The sequence below is a fragment of the Talpa europaea genome (assembly GCF_964194135.1).
Source record: "Talpa europaea genome assembly, chromosome: 8".
Taxonomy (NCBI): Eukaryota; Metazoa; Chordata; class Mammalia; order Eulipotyphla; family Talpidae; genus Talpa; species Talpa europaea.
In genome coordinates, this window is record NC_140075.1 from 112,732,647 (window position 1) to 112,747,937 (window position 15,291).

The window sequence follows — 15,291 nt, forward strand, 5'->3', positions numbered from 1 at the left end:
AAGAGTCCTGGATTTCATTCCTCTCTGGGACACGCGCTGTCTCCTGGAGTGACCATATTCAAGATCGTCCACATCTCTGCCTCTGTGAAAAAGGGGCCACCTCTTCCAGGATCCGCTGGCACCGCTCGCCTCAGGCCTGACGCAAAAGGAGGGGCACTAAACTCAAGGAGCAGAGGCAGTTAGGCCCGGCCGGCCTCTCCGCCAGAGGCTGCACAGCCGAGACCGCAGCCCGTTCCACCAGAGGGCGCGCGCCCCCCGGCCACCCTCCCGCGCTCGCGCGCCCCGCAGCCTGGGAGCCAGGCGAGCGCCCCGCCGCCCCGCGGGCGCCCCTAGTGGCCGGGGCGGGAAGCGACGGGGCCGGGGGCCGGTCCCTGGGGTTCGCGTCCCGCGGCTCTCCTGGACTCCTCGCGACTCTCCAAACTGCTGCCTTGGCTGTTCAACCGCCAGGGAGTCCTTGAAGTCAGCGGCAGGAGCTAAACTTGGGCAAGAGCAGCAGCTCGAGCTTGGGGGGACAGGACAGAAGTGGCCCAGGTGCCCCAGGCCCGCGGGCGTCGTCCCCAGCGGCCGGCGGGGCTCCCCGGCGCCGCCCCCAGCTCCTCACGGGTTAACCCCCCTCGCCGCGCGCTCGCTTCCCGGTGCCAAAGTGGGTGTTGCTGGAATTCCTCTCTCCCTCTCCCGTAATGAGGGGGCTGAGCTGTCCCTCCGAGGAGGGGGCATGGTGTGGATAAAAGAGACGAAAAAGCAGGCGGAGGTTTCCAAAAATAAAGCCCTCCTGTTCCCCTCGGAAGGACGCAGTGACCGCGAGCGGGCGCGAAGGTGCCGCTTCGGGCGCGCCCAGCCGGAGACCCTGCGACGTGCGGGGCGCGCAGCCCCGGGCCACCCTCCCCGCGCCCTCGCTCCGGGGCAGCCCGGCCCGCAGACAGGCCCGCGGCCCCCAGCTGCGGAGAAGCCCCCGGCCCGGCGGGTCCCGAGCGCAGCCCCGGCGGCCGCGCGCACCCACCGCGGGTCCCCGCGCGCCGCGCTCCAGCCGCCCCCGGCGCCATGAGGCCACCGACCACCGCCCGCTGCCCTGGGCGCTCCCCGGGCCGCCCCCGGTGGAGTCTGCTGCCTCTCACCCTGGCCGTCTTCGTGGGCGCGGGTCAGGCTCAGAGGGACGCGGCGGGAAGGTACGAGGCCGCTGGCAGGGACGCGACTCGACTGCGGAGCCCCGGGGGCAGCCACCCCGCGGCGGCTCCGGCCAAGGTGTACAGCCTGTTCCGCGAGCGAGACACGCCCGTCCTGGGCTTGCAGCCGGCGGAGCCGCTCCAGGCTGGCTGGGGGAGCCCCAGGAGGCCCGCCGAGGTGGAGGCGAGGAGGCCGCCCCGCGCGCAGCGGCCGCGGCAGGTCCAGCCACCTGCGCAGACCTGGAGGAGCGCTCCCTCGGGCCGTCAGCAGTCAGCACCCCGCACCCGGGCCGCCCCGGCTCTCCGGCGCGTCGCGACCCTGCAGCGGCCCAGGGCTGCGCCCCCAACCCCGCCGCGAGGGCGGCTCACGGGGTGAGCACTGGAGGGGGAAGCTTGGGGGTTGGAGGGAGAGAGGGACCCCCCCACCCCTCCCCCGGGCTCCAGTGCGCAACTTGGTGGAGGGAGATGCAAGCAAGAGAGGGTGCCAGGCCCTGCTCTCCGTCTCTCCCGTGTCAGTACTAAGGGGGAACAGCACCGAGGTCCCCAAGCTGGGGTTCAGAGATCTGACCTGCTTTGGAAGAGGTAGCAAAAGGAGATACAATCCTCACATTTGGGCACTAGCTCTCCAAGACCCCGCGTTAAATCCTTTCTCATGACGCTTTCGCGTGCACCTGCCCTCTTCCCTCCTTCGGGTAGACAACCCGGCAGACCTCTCTCAGCCTGAGGGGATATGAGAGGGAGCCCCAAGCGCTTGGCCTACGGGAGGTTGAGCTCTACGGGAGGTTGAGCTCTGTGGTAGTTCCGGTAGGTGGACTCCAGGGTGAAGGTAGAGACATCTCAGAGAAGGGGGGCTGGCAACAAAGTCTGTGCGTGGGGGTTCAGGGTATGGATTGGGATGCAGGTTGGTCTGCCCCCTCCCTGGACCCCCCCCCCCAGGCCTAGAGATGGAGTGGGCATGGGCTTGGGGCACTTTGGACAGAAAGCCTGTCCCCCACGTGTGTGTGTGGGGGGGCCTGTGCGTGGAAGTATAAGAACCACGTGTACACTTTCAGGGCTAAGACTCCCCCCAAACCCTTTTTGTTCTCTCCCTGGGGTGCCCCCACAGCAGGAAGACTTCCTGGCAAATCCTCATTTCCAGTCAGAGATTATCATGGTTGAGGGGTGCTCAGCCTTGCCTGTGTGTGACAGGTGTCTCCAGAATGGAGCCTTGAATATGTGGGGACAGAAAGTGGCACCATCCCTGAAATCCAGAAGGGTTGTGGCACCCTCTTAGCCTGGGCTCGATTTCCCAGTTGATTTTAGTTCAGGTGCACAGCATGAAGGACACTTGCATTCCATTCTACTCTGAGGACATCCTGCCTGTCTTTTCTCCTTGCTGCTTTTCCCTTTCTCCTGTCCTTCAGCTGGATTCCTGGCTCCATTCAGATCTTCACTCAGAGAGGCCTTCTCTGGCTACCTTGTCCCACCCTCTTTGCCTTCATCCTGCTTTACATTTCTTCATAGCACTTACTGCCATCTGACAACCTGGCCTTACGATCTGGTCTCTCAGACCACTTATTGCAATGTTTTCTATGCAAACAGAGACTTTGTTTTGTTTATTGCTGCATCACCAGTGCCTAGAAGAGTGCCTGCAGGTGTTGGTGCTCATGAAGGATCTGTTGAATGAGTGAATGAACTCCCTGCTGCCCTTGGAAGGCCTGGGGGAGAGCAGACCCTTGCACCGCCCAGTCACTTATACATAGGCTCATTCAGCAGGTATCAACGGAGCACCTGCCATGTGTCAGTTTTTTTTCCCTTTCCTGGCCATGTATGTGAATGAAACTTCCTAAGAGCAGTGCAGAGTATGAGATAGAAGGTGGGGACAAAGACATTATTCCTGCCAGGAGTGCAGCTCAATTATTTAAAATTGAGTTGGAGAAATGAGTTGGTGAGCATGCTTTCTAGCACTGGAAGCTTCGTGTTAAGCACAGAGGAAAGGGGCAGTCGTGGTGGAGCAGCACAAAGGAGGAAGAGACCCTGTGAGCTGGGCCCCTGGGGCTTTGACTGCACTAACCTCACAGGACTGCAGCCTGGTAGAGAGCACCGTGGAGACGGAGTCTGGAGGCATAGTTTGGGCCAGAACATGGAGGAGCTCATAGTGCACACATTTGTGTGGGATTGGGCCGATGGTGGGCCAGTGAAGGGTGGGGGTGGGTTTGTGTACTCTTCAAAATTGCAAAATGAGGTTATCATTTTGTGATATAAGCGAAGCAGATTGTCATCACAGGAAGGCTGGTAGAGGTACACAAGTGGGTGCCACCCACAGGCACTTACTGAGCACAGGTGCACACCTCATCTCCCATGCTGTGTTTGGCTCCTCTACCCAACACCCTTCCTTATCTTCCGCAGGCTTGATAAGGAGTGGCTTTTTTTGGCAACAGTTCCAGCCAGCCACTCCAAGTCTTCTGGGGAGGAGCTGAGTGCCAGTTTTGTCCACTAGCATCCTCTATCCAGGTCCATTCTGGGCTAATGGCTTGTAGCCAGACAGACTACAAAGCCCACCATGGCTTTGTGGGCTTCTCAGGACCAAGGACCAAGTGCCAAGTGCCACCTGCTGGTAGAATGTGGAATTACATCACTACTACCGGGAATTGATCATTAATTCATTCAACAAATATTTGCAGCAGTCTGATTATGTACCAGGCACTCTGTTGGACCCTGGGGTTACAGAGAGACAGCCCCTGTACTTCTCTCTACTTGCGAGGTAGAGGGGATTTGTTGCACCCAGGGAAGATTTATTAAGTATGTGCCAGGTACAGTGCTAGGTGTCTGGGATATAGTGTAAACAGAATGACTGAATTCTTACACTATGAAGTTTATAGTCTACTAGGAGCTTTTTAAGCTACTGTTTCCAATCTTCAGTGTTTCTTGGACTAGCTTCACGCACAACTTTCACAATGTTTTCTTCTATCATATCCCTCTTGTTCTATATTTTTCTTTAAATTTACATACTGTTAAAATAATAGAATCTTGTGTTTTATTGATTTTAAAGTATTTCATATAATGAAGTTTTGTACACTCATACAAAAAGGCATTAGAAATAATATAACTTGCAATCCAGCCTCATTGAACTTTAATATTTTGCTTCTAATTTTTTTAATTTGAAATTTCCTCTATAAATTTGCCTCTCTCTCTCCCCAGTGTCAACCTCTACCCTGAATTTACCTATGATACTAATTTTTGTTTTTATACCATGGCTAGAGATGCATGTATCCATAAAATACACCTAAAATTAGATAAGTGATATACTGTATTATCCTTCCACAATTTGCCTCCCCCATTAGATTTTTGAGACTTAACCATGTTAATATAATGAACCCAAGTGTATTCATATTTTAAATGTTGCCATTATACCATTGGCTGAATATACCACAATTTATCCATCCTCCTATTTATCCATCCTCCTGTTTTCTCCCTTCCTTCCTTCTTTCCTTTCTTTCTTTCTTCTTTCTTTTCTTTTCTTTTTTTTTTTGCTATTACAAAGAGCGCTTGACTCATTTTTCTATGTAGATTTATTTTCAAGGAAACTTTGTATCACAATCATAAATTGGAAATAATACCATCTGTCATACAGAGAAGATAAGTGTAGGAAAATTGAAACAACGAAATGTTCTCAAATTCTAGTCTGACACCATCATCTCAGGCAGCTCAATGCCATGGTGTGTTCTCCCTGCTGGACAGGGGGCCTGGCAAGTGCTCGGGGAGGACCTAGCATGAAGCACTCACTTCAGACAGATTTTTTTTTTTACTGATCTAATCAGACTAGAAAGGTCACTGAAAAGGGAATCGCTTTCTCACCATGTGTTTGTTGCATGTGTTTGTTGAGAGGTGTCACCTGGGAGTTTGGAGACATGTGATCTCCCCATGGTAACTTCCAGACAGTCAGCATTATTAAATGTTGTGATTATAGAAACCTAAAACCCTCTTTCTACCCTGAGTGCCTCTCATCCACTTTTGGGGCAACACTAGATCGCATGAAGCAAAGAAGCATTAAATGTGTACCATGTGTCAGGCACTGTGTTAGACCCTGGAGGCACAAAGAGGTATAAGAAAGAATCCTTAAGCTGCACAACACAGAGACACATATAACCTGAGTCAATCAGGACAAAATGATCACCATGGATGGTGGATGGGGAAGCCTGGGAGGATGTCAGGAGAGGTTTTACATGAAGGAGGTAACATTCAGTCTGGAAGTCTTGGCATATGCAAAGGATTTCAATTGGCAAAGAAGAGAGGGAAGACTTTCTCGGCAGAGAGAGCAGCTTAAACAAAGGCATCAAAATGTGACCATATATGGTGCAATTGAGGAATGACCAGCTTCATATCCTTGGAGGATCACAGCCTTGGTTGTAGATGGTCATAGAGACAGGAGTAGGGTGAGGGAGATCTGGGGGCGGGGGTGCAATTAGCATGCACAGACAGGTGGGGCCCGGTTAGCTGTGTCGAGAATCAGGCCGAGTCATGGGAGGTTTCTCACTAAGGGCCAGCATGTCCCTGGAGGAACGACTACTGTCCTAGGCTATTAGCCAGATGTGTCTGCAAGGGTTGGCTAGTGGTGTGGGCTATTGGGTACGTGTTTGTTGAGAGGTGTCAGCTGGGAGTTTGGAGTCATGTGATCTCCCCATGGTACCTTCCAGGCGTTCAGGATGCTGAGTGGTTTGTCCCAGTGACTCAGACTCCCGCTAGCCAGCACTGCTGAATGGATCTCTCAGCTGACTACCAACCTAGGTCTGCACCCAAGACTCTAATATTGGCCTAGAAAGATTCCTCAGAGGCCACCATTGGGCACCTGAATCCTGCTGTAGTGTCTTCCCAGCCCCAGCCTGGCCCCACATATGCAGCCTTTGATTCTGGTCCATCCTCACTGTGACTCTGACAGCCCCAGGAGCTCAGCTACAGAGCTATCCTGAAGGCCTCTGTGTTGACAACTGGCTGAGGGGGCCTCCTTGGGCTGGGCTCCATGCTGTGACCTCCCAGTCTTAGAAAACTCCTAAGGCATGTAGTCTGCTTCCTCTGGAAGGCCACCTAGGCCTCACCACCATGAGGGGTGGTAGTTTACAGATGGATGGTCAGTTTCCCCTTCCACCAGGGTACACTCTCAGAAGCCCTGGGTATGAGGACCGGCCCCTTGCCCAGAACCAGGTGACTTGGGGCCCAATGAAGAGGATTTCGTGAAGCCAGGAAGTTGCTGAAGGCATGGGTCCTGAGAGCCTTTGGGATGGCTGGAATGGCAAAGCTCTTGGCCAGGAGGACATTCTGGGAGCTCCCTGGGAGGTGGCTCCCCATAACTTTGGGCTAAAGGGCCAGTTTTTTCAAGCTGCAGGAATTTATTTTGAAAGCTTTGTAAGGCTCCCAAAACCACATAGGCTTTGGGGTCCACTCAAATGTCAAACAAACGCCTAAGCAGGAACAGATGCTTGCTGTGCTGGCCACAGAAGTCGCAGGAGTGGCCGCTGCTCTGTCCTTTGCCCTGACTCACCTCACTATCTCTTTGCCCCTATACCCCACTCACCCGCCGTTTCAGTGAGGATTCAGTAGCCCATTTTGAATTCCAGTGACAGGGTCCATGAAGCCAAAGCCAGCCTGACTCAAAGGGTCAGAAGGCCCCCAGAGGAAGAACCTTCTATGGGAGGGGACGTCGCCCAGATCTAGGCATCTGGGTCTTTGGGTTGAGAGTTAGGGGTGGGTGAGAGCTGCTTGTGCTGCAGAGGGCCTTGCCAGACACCAGAACATCAAGTTCGGGTGCATTGACTGAGTGCCTCGATGGTTATGGTAGGTCAGTGCCTCTCGAGGTTGCCCTCAGTGCCAGCACCAAGGAGTAATCCAGGAAGGACCACCCCATCAAATGAGTTCCATTAGTCTCCCCAAATTGTGTGCTTCCTAAGCAGAGGCAGCCTCGTCTGAGTCGCCAGCCCCCTTCTTCCAACCAACTCGTAAGTTCCTCTGAATAGAAATTCCACAGCCCAGTTCCTTCATCATCCTGTGCCCAGTCTTACCAGGCCCCATCTGCCCAGGCAAAGCCTCCTCCCGGGTACATTTGTGGCAGGTGATGCGTGTGTGTCCTGGAGGCTGTTGTATGCGTGTCTTCCAGCTTCCCTCCTAGTGTCAGCACTTGTTGGGCAAGAACCGTGGTGTTTATTTTTTTGGTGAGAGGCAGTGCAGAGTCGGAGCCTGACTTAGAGTTGGGCCAACTCGTACGTGAATCCAGCTGCGACATCCACTTATTATTTAGCCTTGGCAAGTGAGGGGGCCCCTCTGAACTTCCTCTTGATCATCTTCATGATCACTGTCATTGCTGTCCCAGTGGATCGCCTGCTTTGTATCAGGTGCAGTCTAGCCCTGTCTCATTTAATCATCCAGCCAACAGCTCGGCATGTATTGTCACCGCCATTGCACAGGAGGAGAGTGTCAGGTTCCCAAGGGTGCACAGAAAACGGCAGAGGTAGGGTCCAATCTCAGATCTGCAGGATTCCAAAGTGCCTGCCCCTGGCCCAGGAGGAGGACAGTCTGCCCAGCCTGACAGTGCCCCCAGACCCCTCCTGTAGAGAGACTCTGTGACTAGTCCCCTCTAAGCTCACCTGTGCTGACCCTGTTTTGGTGACCCCCCCAGGAGGAATGTCTGCGGGGGACAGTGCTGCCCAGGGTGGACGACAGCAAACAGCACCAACCACTGTATCAAACGTGAGTACCCCCACACACATTGATCAGAACCTGGAGCAGCCCTGTCTTCCCCAGCCTGCCTATCGAGGATGCCACCCTGGAGCGGAGCAATGTGCAGTGGAAGAGACATGTCAAAATGTTTCCAACTAAAATCAACTTCCCATATAGACTCCCCACTCGTGTTTTTAAAGCTTCCTGCATTTCACTCTTGCTGCCCCATTGTCAGGGGCCCCCTCGCCTTGCCCACTGGGTATCCAAATGCCCAGGCTGCCCTATGGGCGGCAGAATAGGCCTGCCAGAGCCTCCTTGCCTCACATTTTCAGGGCCACACTCACGCTGCATGCTTGGGGACTCCACCTCTGCCCTGGGCTCTGGCCTCTGGCCCTACAGTCCTGGCCTCCTTCCAGAATGGACACAGTTAATGGCTTAAGTGTCTGCCAAAACCAGTGTTCCCAGCCCTGCTGGAGGCCTCATCTCTGATTCTCCTGACATGGGGATGTGATAGGACAAGAATGAAATGGGGAGCTTCCCTTTCTTCTGGAATGGAGAGGCCGGCTCAGCCAGCTCTTGGACCTGACTCTCGCCCAGGCTGACAATGAGGCTCAGGCAGAATCTTGGGTCTTCTAAGCATTTCTAGATAAAGCTGTCAAAACCCAAAACTCAAAAACAAACAGCAAAGATCTGCCTGAAGATCCTGTCCCTTTCAGGGAGCCTGGATTATTAGTGGGGACTCTCAGAAGACACACCCTCTATGACTGGGGTGGAGTTGGGGGGAGGAGCTTCTTCATTGTATAGATAAGGCAGTGAGCCTCAGGAGCAGTGGCTGGCTCAAGGTCACATGGCTCCTTGGAGGATCTGTGACTCCAGATCAACTGCTCCTCTGGGGCAGAGAAGCCAGGATGTGGATCCTTGAGGTTTTGTGCTACATGGAGGCTCTGGCTGGGATCTGCGCACTGGCGTTGTTGTTTTTTCAAAGCACTCTAGGTGATTCTAGCCTGGGCTGAAGACCCCTGAGAAGAGTTGGGTCAATTATAGGAAGATCTCTGGGTGCCCTACTCAAATTTGAATATTCCCACAAATCCTCTGGGCTGGTATTAAAGTGCAGCTTCTGATTCAGCAGACCTGGTGGTGAGGTTGGAGATTCTGGAGATTCTTGCTTTTTGACAAGCGCCCAGGGGACGCTGATGCTGCTGGTCCAGGGACCAACACTGAGTCTCAGGACTTGAGCTTAAAGGAGAAGGGGGTGGGGGAGGCTCACTCTGGAGGCCTGGGATGGGACTTGGGGTTGGAGACTAAGTTCTAGCGAGCTAAGCAGACTCTGGCTGAGCTTTGAGTTAAAGCAGGAGCGGCTTAGCCTCAGAGGGGGTGGGCTTCTCACAGGCTGCCTGAGGGTCTGGGCATGGGCCCTGCTCCAGCTCTGGACGTTCTGTTTCCTAACTTGCTCACAATTTTCCAGCACTAGTCTCTGCCAAACTGGAATTTCAACACTGGAAACTCGAGGTTGGATGAGTCTGCAGATTGTCTGAACCCACGTGTGTGCACCCTCATGCCCAACCACTCCAGCAAGCTGCTGATAACCCCCACCCTGGGGGTCCTTGGCCCCTGTTGCTTCTCTCCCCCAGCCCCTCACCTTGCTGCTCCCCAGGTAGCCCCCTCACCCAAGCACAAGATAGGTCGCAGTCCTGGAGGAAGAGGCAGTAGGCCTCAGCCTCTCCCTCTTGAAGCCAGCTAGCCCACTGAAGGTCTGTGTGTTAATTAACTGGGCCGGTGCTGTTTGCTGGTTGCTATTTTGCTGCTAATGAGCCTAATGAGAACCACGTGGGTGGAGGGGTGTTGGCCCTGGATGGCTGAGTCCAGAGCTCCGAGCTCAGTAGAATGTGGGGCTCCTGGCTTCACAGCCTGTCAGCTGGCTCTCCAACTTACCCCCATCGTTTGCCTCTCCCTCTCCCCTCCCCGCAGCTGCCCTCCTGGCTGGAGCGGAGACTGCCAATGCCAGGGAATGCTCATGATTCTGTCCTAGCAGTTTCACACATGTGGGGTACCTCCTTGGCCAGCAGCAGAGAGGAGCTGACAAGGAGGGGAGTGTGGCAGCCTCTCACTGCCAAGCATGAAGTCTAGTCTCCAGATTGTGGGTCCAACCCAGGTGCAGGGAATGATGCCCCCTGTGTCACCCCTGGGCCCCCTGATCTCTCACAGAACCCCAAGTTGCTGGCACAGTCCATCTGCCCTGCAGCCCCTTCAGTCCAGTAGCCTAAACTTGGGGAGCCCACTGAGTCTGCAGGTGACCAGTGCTGGAACACAGCTTCTCCCCGTTCCCTCTTGGGGTCCTGAGCTGGGGCCTCATCTCTTCCTCTGATCTTGGTTTCTGCTTCACTTTGTGACTTTGCCAGTGCTGTCTTGCAATTTATGTGTTTGTGTATTTGTGGAGGCAGCTGACTGGGGCCGCCTGGCCCCCTCAGCTGAGTGAAAGGACTATAGGGTGTGGGGTGACTGGGTCCTGTTTATAGTTAGGACTTTTGGAAAACTGTCCAGTCTTCCCAGACTAGCTCACCCCGACACACACACACACACACACACACACACACACAGAAGCTCAGAAGCTTTTGGGGCTTCTGAAGGCTCACACTGAAGAAGTCTAAATTTTTACTTGATCGCAGCTTGGGTACACAGGGAGTGGGGCTGTTCTGGGGAGGGCAGAAGGAAGTCTCTGGAGCTGTTAGGAAGGGACAAGGTGGAATTCCAACCCCATAACCCCCACCCCAAGCGGTAAGGTTCAAGATTAAGAACATGGACTTTAGATTCTGGCACCAGATCCAACAGAATTGTGGGTTTGAGTCCCAGCTGTGTCTGCAGACTAGTGACAGGCCTTCCTCTAGCCATTGCGCCTCAGCCATAAAATGGGTGTGATAATCTATATGGAGTTGCTTTTGAGGATTACTAGTAATACCCTGTAGTTCTTACTAAGGGTCAGGTACTATTCAAAAGACTTTATATTACCAATTTTAATCCTCACAACAACCCTATCAGCTAGAATTAATCTTTGTCCCATTTCCAATGAGCTTGGATGGGAAGCCAGGTAGCCTGGCTCCACAGCTTACTGCTGTGCTCTTGCTAAATGTGAAAGTGTGTGCAGAGAGCCTGGCACGTGGTGAGTTCAGCTGTTATTTTAGTGTTTATAGTTAGGGCTTTTGGAAAGCTGTCCAGGAGACCCTGCTGACTGCCAGGGTTGAAATGCCAGCATCACCACTTAGTAGTCACGTGACCATGGGCAAGCGGCTTAAGTTCCTTGTGTCTCCATTTCCTCTTCTGTCAAATGTGACTAATATGAGTCCCTGCCTCACTGAGTGGTAAAGGACAGATGAGATAATGCTGGTCAAACATTCCGTTCAAGACCTGGCATGTTCTATGCCCTCTGTGCATATTTGGCCTTGATTTTGAGGGCAGGCCCCCAGCATGAAGTGTGGTGGCAAGTGTTTGTTGGAGACAGGGTAATGGCTCTGCAAGTGTGTGCTGAATAGTACAGGGTCTCTCCCAGGGCTGTGCTGAGAGGTCCCCTTCTGCCGCTCTAATTCTATAAGACCTTCTAGAAAACTAGATGATGATACTCCCATGATACTCAGGAGATTCTTGAGTGGGCTTGGGCATCTGTTCCTGTTTCCTTGATCCAAAAACTCTGTGTGCATGTGGTTATTAGAACGGCCTCCCTTCTGGTCCACGTCTCAGTGCCAAGAAGATCCCATTGCTCCTGACCTGAGCTTCTCCTTAGAAAGCTTCCCTGAACCACCTGCCCCAGCCCTGGAATGACCCCTGCCCAAAAAGGAGAGCTATGGCCCAGTGGATCAGAGCCCCAACTTTGGAGACAGAGTCTCTGGGCTCACACCCTTGTTCCACCACTTACTAGCTTCAGGATGCTGGGCAAGGTGCTTGACACTCTCAGCCTCTGTTTCTCCATATGTGTGGGGGGATGGGGATGAGAATCATCCCTATGGCACTTCTGAGAATGAAGAGAGGAGATGCATGTAAAGAAGTTAGCTCTGAACCTTGTAATGGTAACTGCTGAACAAACACTAGGGAAAGAGTCGGGGTGGGGGTTGGGGTTTGCTTGTTCTTCATTGACTGATTGGGAACAGTCTGGAGTCAGAGGCTTGAGCCTATGGGTGCTCATTTCTTGGTGAACCACCCTTTGAAATTGCGCAGATGGCAGGGAATGGTGAAGAGGGACTGGAAGTAGCCAAGGGAAATCATCACACAACCTCAGTGAGGACCCAGCTAACAGAAAAGGGGTAGGTCCAGCTAGAGGCACTGCCCATCTCTCCCCCTGCCAGGTAAGGTCACCTGAGAGCTTTCTAGTGAGCAGGTGTGTGTCCCTGAGGCTTTTTGCTCAAAGGAGTATTTAGGTAGAAGAGGACTTATCTAGGGGCTTCCGGAAGCTGAGTGCTGTGTCCTTGCACCAGCTCAGGGCATGGTACCTACTTGGTATACATGTTTGTTAAAGAATGGAGTGGGCAGACGGCCACTTGGGTGGCTTGGTAGTTTCCTTCTGCCATCCCCAGCTGCCTTTTCCTGCCTCCTTGGCTGGCTTCTCATTTCCTACCCAATCTCTTACTAGGCTGCCCCAGATTTCTGCCCAATCTTCCAAGTCCCCCACACAAAGAGAGGCACCCCAGGAGGCATGTCAAGCAGAAGTTGCTCCCCCCATTAATATCACTAGTAGGTATTACGCCCAGGTGCATAGCCTGCAACAACAACACTAGTGGCAACAGTAGCTCTGTGCCAAGGATCAGGCTAAAGTCTTCAACCCCTCCCCCCTGAGAGTGACCATCATATCATTCTCTGCCCTGGCCTCCTGCTGTGTCCCTGGTCATTGCTTCTCCTCTGCCCAACAACCAAGTCTTGGGTTTCTCTGGATCCTCCTCTTTTCTTTCTCGCTGGACCACTTCTGGAATGATCTAATGCATTCCCATGAATGTAAACATCGTCTCTGGGCTGACAACACCCAGATTTATATACATCTTCCGCCAGACCTCTCCTCCGACCTCCGGACTCCTCCAGACTCCTTAGACCCGCTGCCTACTCCACATCTGCTCTTGATACCTCCCAGACATCGAAACTCCAACTTGTCCAAAATGAGCACTTGGTTTCTCTCCCTCCGAACCAACTTTCCCACCTAGGTCTCACCCATCCTAGTCAAAGGTACCCCCATCTACCTGACTGTTGAAGCTTTGGGCCCTTGAGGACACTTTCCACTCTCTCTCATTTATATCCAACCCATCACTGAGCTGTTTGTTTTCTATCCCTAATCTTTTGGGAACCTGTCTGCTTCTCCTGTTACCTCCCTCATCCAGGGAGCCACCCTGCTCTCCCGGGTGACCATGGCAGCCCGCTGACCCCTTCCCGATGCCCGCTTCCCCCTTAGGTTCTTTCTCCATAAGGTAGATCATGACATATCCCCACTCAGACCTTCCTCTGCATGTATCCCAACCTGTATGGGTCTCCAGCTTCGTCTCCTGGTGTCCAACACCTGCCCCACACCTGCCTTGGTTCTGGAATGTGCTGCCTTGGGCCACTTCACCCTGGTCTCTTTCCAGTCTCCCACTCCTGCTCCCCTCCTCAGAGGTGCTCCCCTTCACTATTCTGTCCAGAGCAGCCCCCGAGCAGCCTGTTGTTCTGGATCTCAGTCTCTTGGTTGTTTCTCCCACAATGCATATCCCCACGCCTGTTCTACTTAGGTGTTTACTTGTTTGTTTTGTGACAGTCTCTCTTGCTAAGTCAAAAGCTCCATGAATAAAAGGACAGTGCCTGCCTGGCTTATTCTCTAGGCAAATAGTAACTATTGAATGCACAACTGTTTTCTAGAGAGATGAGGACATCGAGGTGCACAGAGGCCAAGCAACTTGCCTGAGGTCACATGTTTAGAATTCACAGCCAGTCTCTTGAGAGCAAGGCTGTTCTCTCTCCCATGCTTCTGTCCTGGCCCTGACTGAGCTGGAAGTGGGTGCTCCTTCCCTCCTGCCTTCCCAGGTCCTGGACACGGAACTGGCACTTCTGCAGAAGGGCTTGGACAGCTCCATGTCAGCCATAGACCTACTCCGTCTACCAAAGACTGGTCCCCCAACTCACCCCTGATGGGGGTTGTCCCAGGACACCACCCCATCCTTCTCTCATCTTCAAGAGCATGTCTGGCATTCAGACGCCCAAAGCCCTGTGTCCTCTCAGACAAGGCTCTTGGGGCTATGGGGGTGGTGGGTGGTTCTTCTGCTTTGAAGCAGGAGCTGGAGACAAACCTAGGCCTCAGCTCTGGGCCACGAGTCCTGCCCAGTGGTCTCCCTCCTGGTGCCTACAGAAGCTGGTGGGAATTGGGGCTGCTTTCCGCCCTAGCCCCTAGCCTCCTGCCCCCAACTGGCCCAATATCTCTGCATTTGTTAATGCAATTATCAGGGCGGTCCATGCCGAGGGGCTGGGGTCCAAGGTCTGACTCACACCTCCCCTTCCTCCCCCTCAGGCCGCCAAACAGTAGAGGCCCACTTGGCCTGCCAGACAGAGTCTGCAGAGAGCGCACAAGGGGCCAAGAACGGCATCTTTCTCTCATTAGAGGCTTTTATGTGAACACAACTGCTATTTTGGAGCTGGGCGCTTAGCCGGCCCCTGAGCCCCACTGCTGTTTCCAGCCTTCCCTGAGTGGTGGCCCCGGCACTGCTGTGGTGGAGCTGTGGCGACCTGAGGACCTAACTTGTGCCACCACCTGGGGGCTACGGCTGCGGCTGGGGCCTGGGTGGCAGGATCCCTGAGCAGGGCTTGATTGTCAAGAGGGTGAACTCCTAGGTGGATTCTCAGACGCCTAGGATGGCTAAGAGTGTGGGGGAGCCAGATAGGATCTCCATGGCTTTAGGGGTCTCTGATATCAGAATTGGGGTCTGTGGAAACCAAAGGTCAAGCCCATAGAGAAATAGCTCAGAGAGCCAGTAAGCAAACTCCAGGGGCAAATGGAGGCCTCCTGGTGAGTGTCTAAGGAGGGCTGCCCAGGGGAAGCTGAGGTGAGTACTGAGTGTAAGTGGAAGAAGGTCCTGTCTGCAAAGGCCTCTGGGTGTGGAAGGGGGTAGGACCCTATCCTGAGGGCACAGATCCTTAGTGCCCCACCAACACAGAATTTAGGAACAATGGGGGTTTAATCTGGGAGCAGCTAAGCTTCAGGTGTGTTGAGGGGGTGGGGTGGGGCTGGGAGTGCAATCTAGAGCCTGAAACTCATCTCCCAGACAGGAGAGGATGCTCTGAAAACCTCAGTGGAAGGGACAGGCTTATGCAGCCCACCTTGAAGCAGAGCTTCATCTATGGGGTTCGAGAGGGAGAGAGAGAGTCTCTCTAGGGCCCAGGAGAGCAGCCTGATGATAAAAGCCCTACCTAGGGGCAGGGGCGCATGGAGAGGGGACTG

General features: G+C 53.9%; 1 protein-coding gene across 1 annotated transcript in view; it reads left to right on the forward strand.

Moving 5' to 3' along the window:
* Positions 1-1,041: 1,041 nt before the first annotated feature.
* Positions 1,042-15,291, forward strand: part of LTBP2 (latent transforming growth factor beta binding protein 2) — a gene marked incomplete at both ends in the record, with an annotated part of 85,401 nt that continues 71,151 nt past the window's right edge. Inside the window, 2 exons of the mRNA XM_084240312.1 lie at positions 1,042-1,535; positions 7,813-7,883. Coding sequence (XP_084096438.1) covers positions 1,042-1,535; positions 7,813-7,883 — 565 coding nt within the window. The remainder of the gene's footprint in view (positions 1,536-7,812; positions 7,884-15,291) is intronic.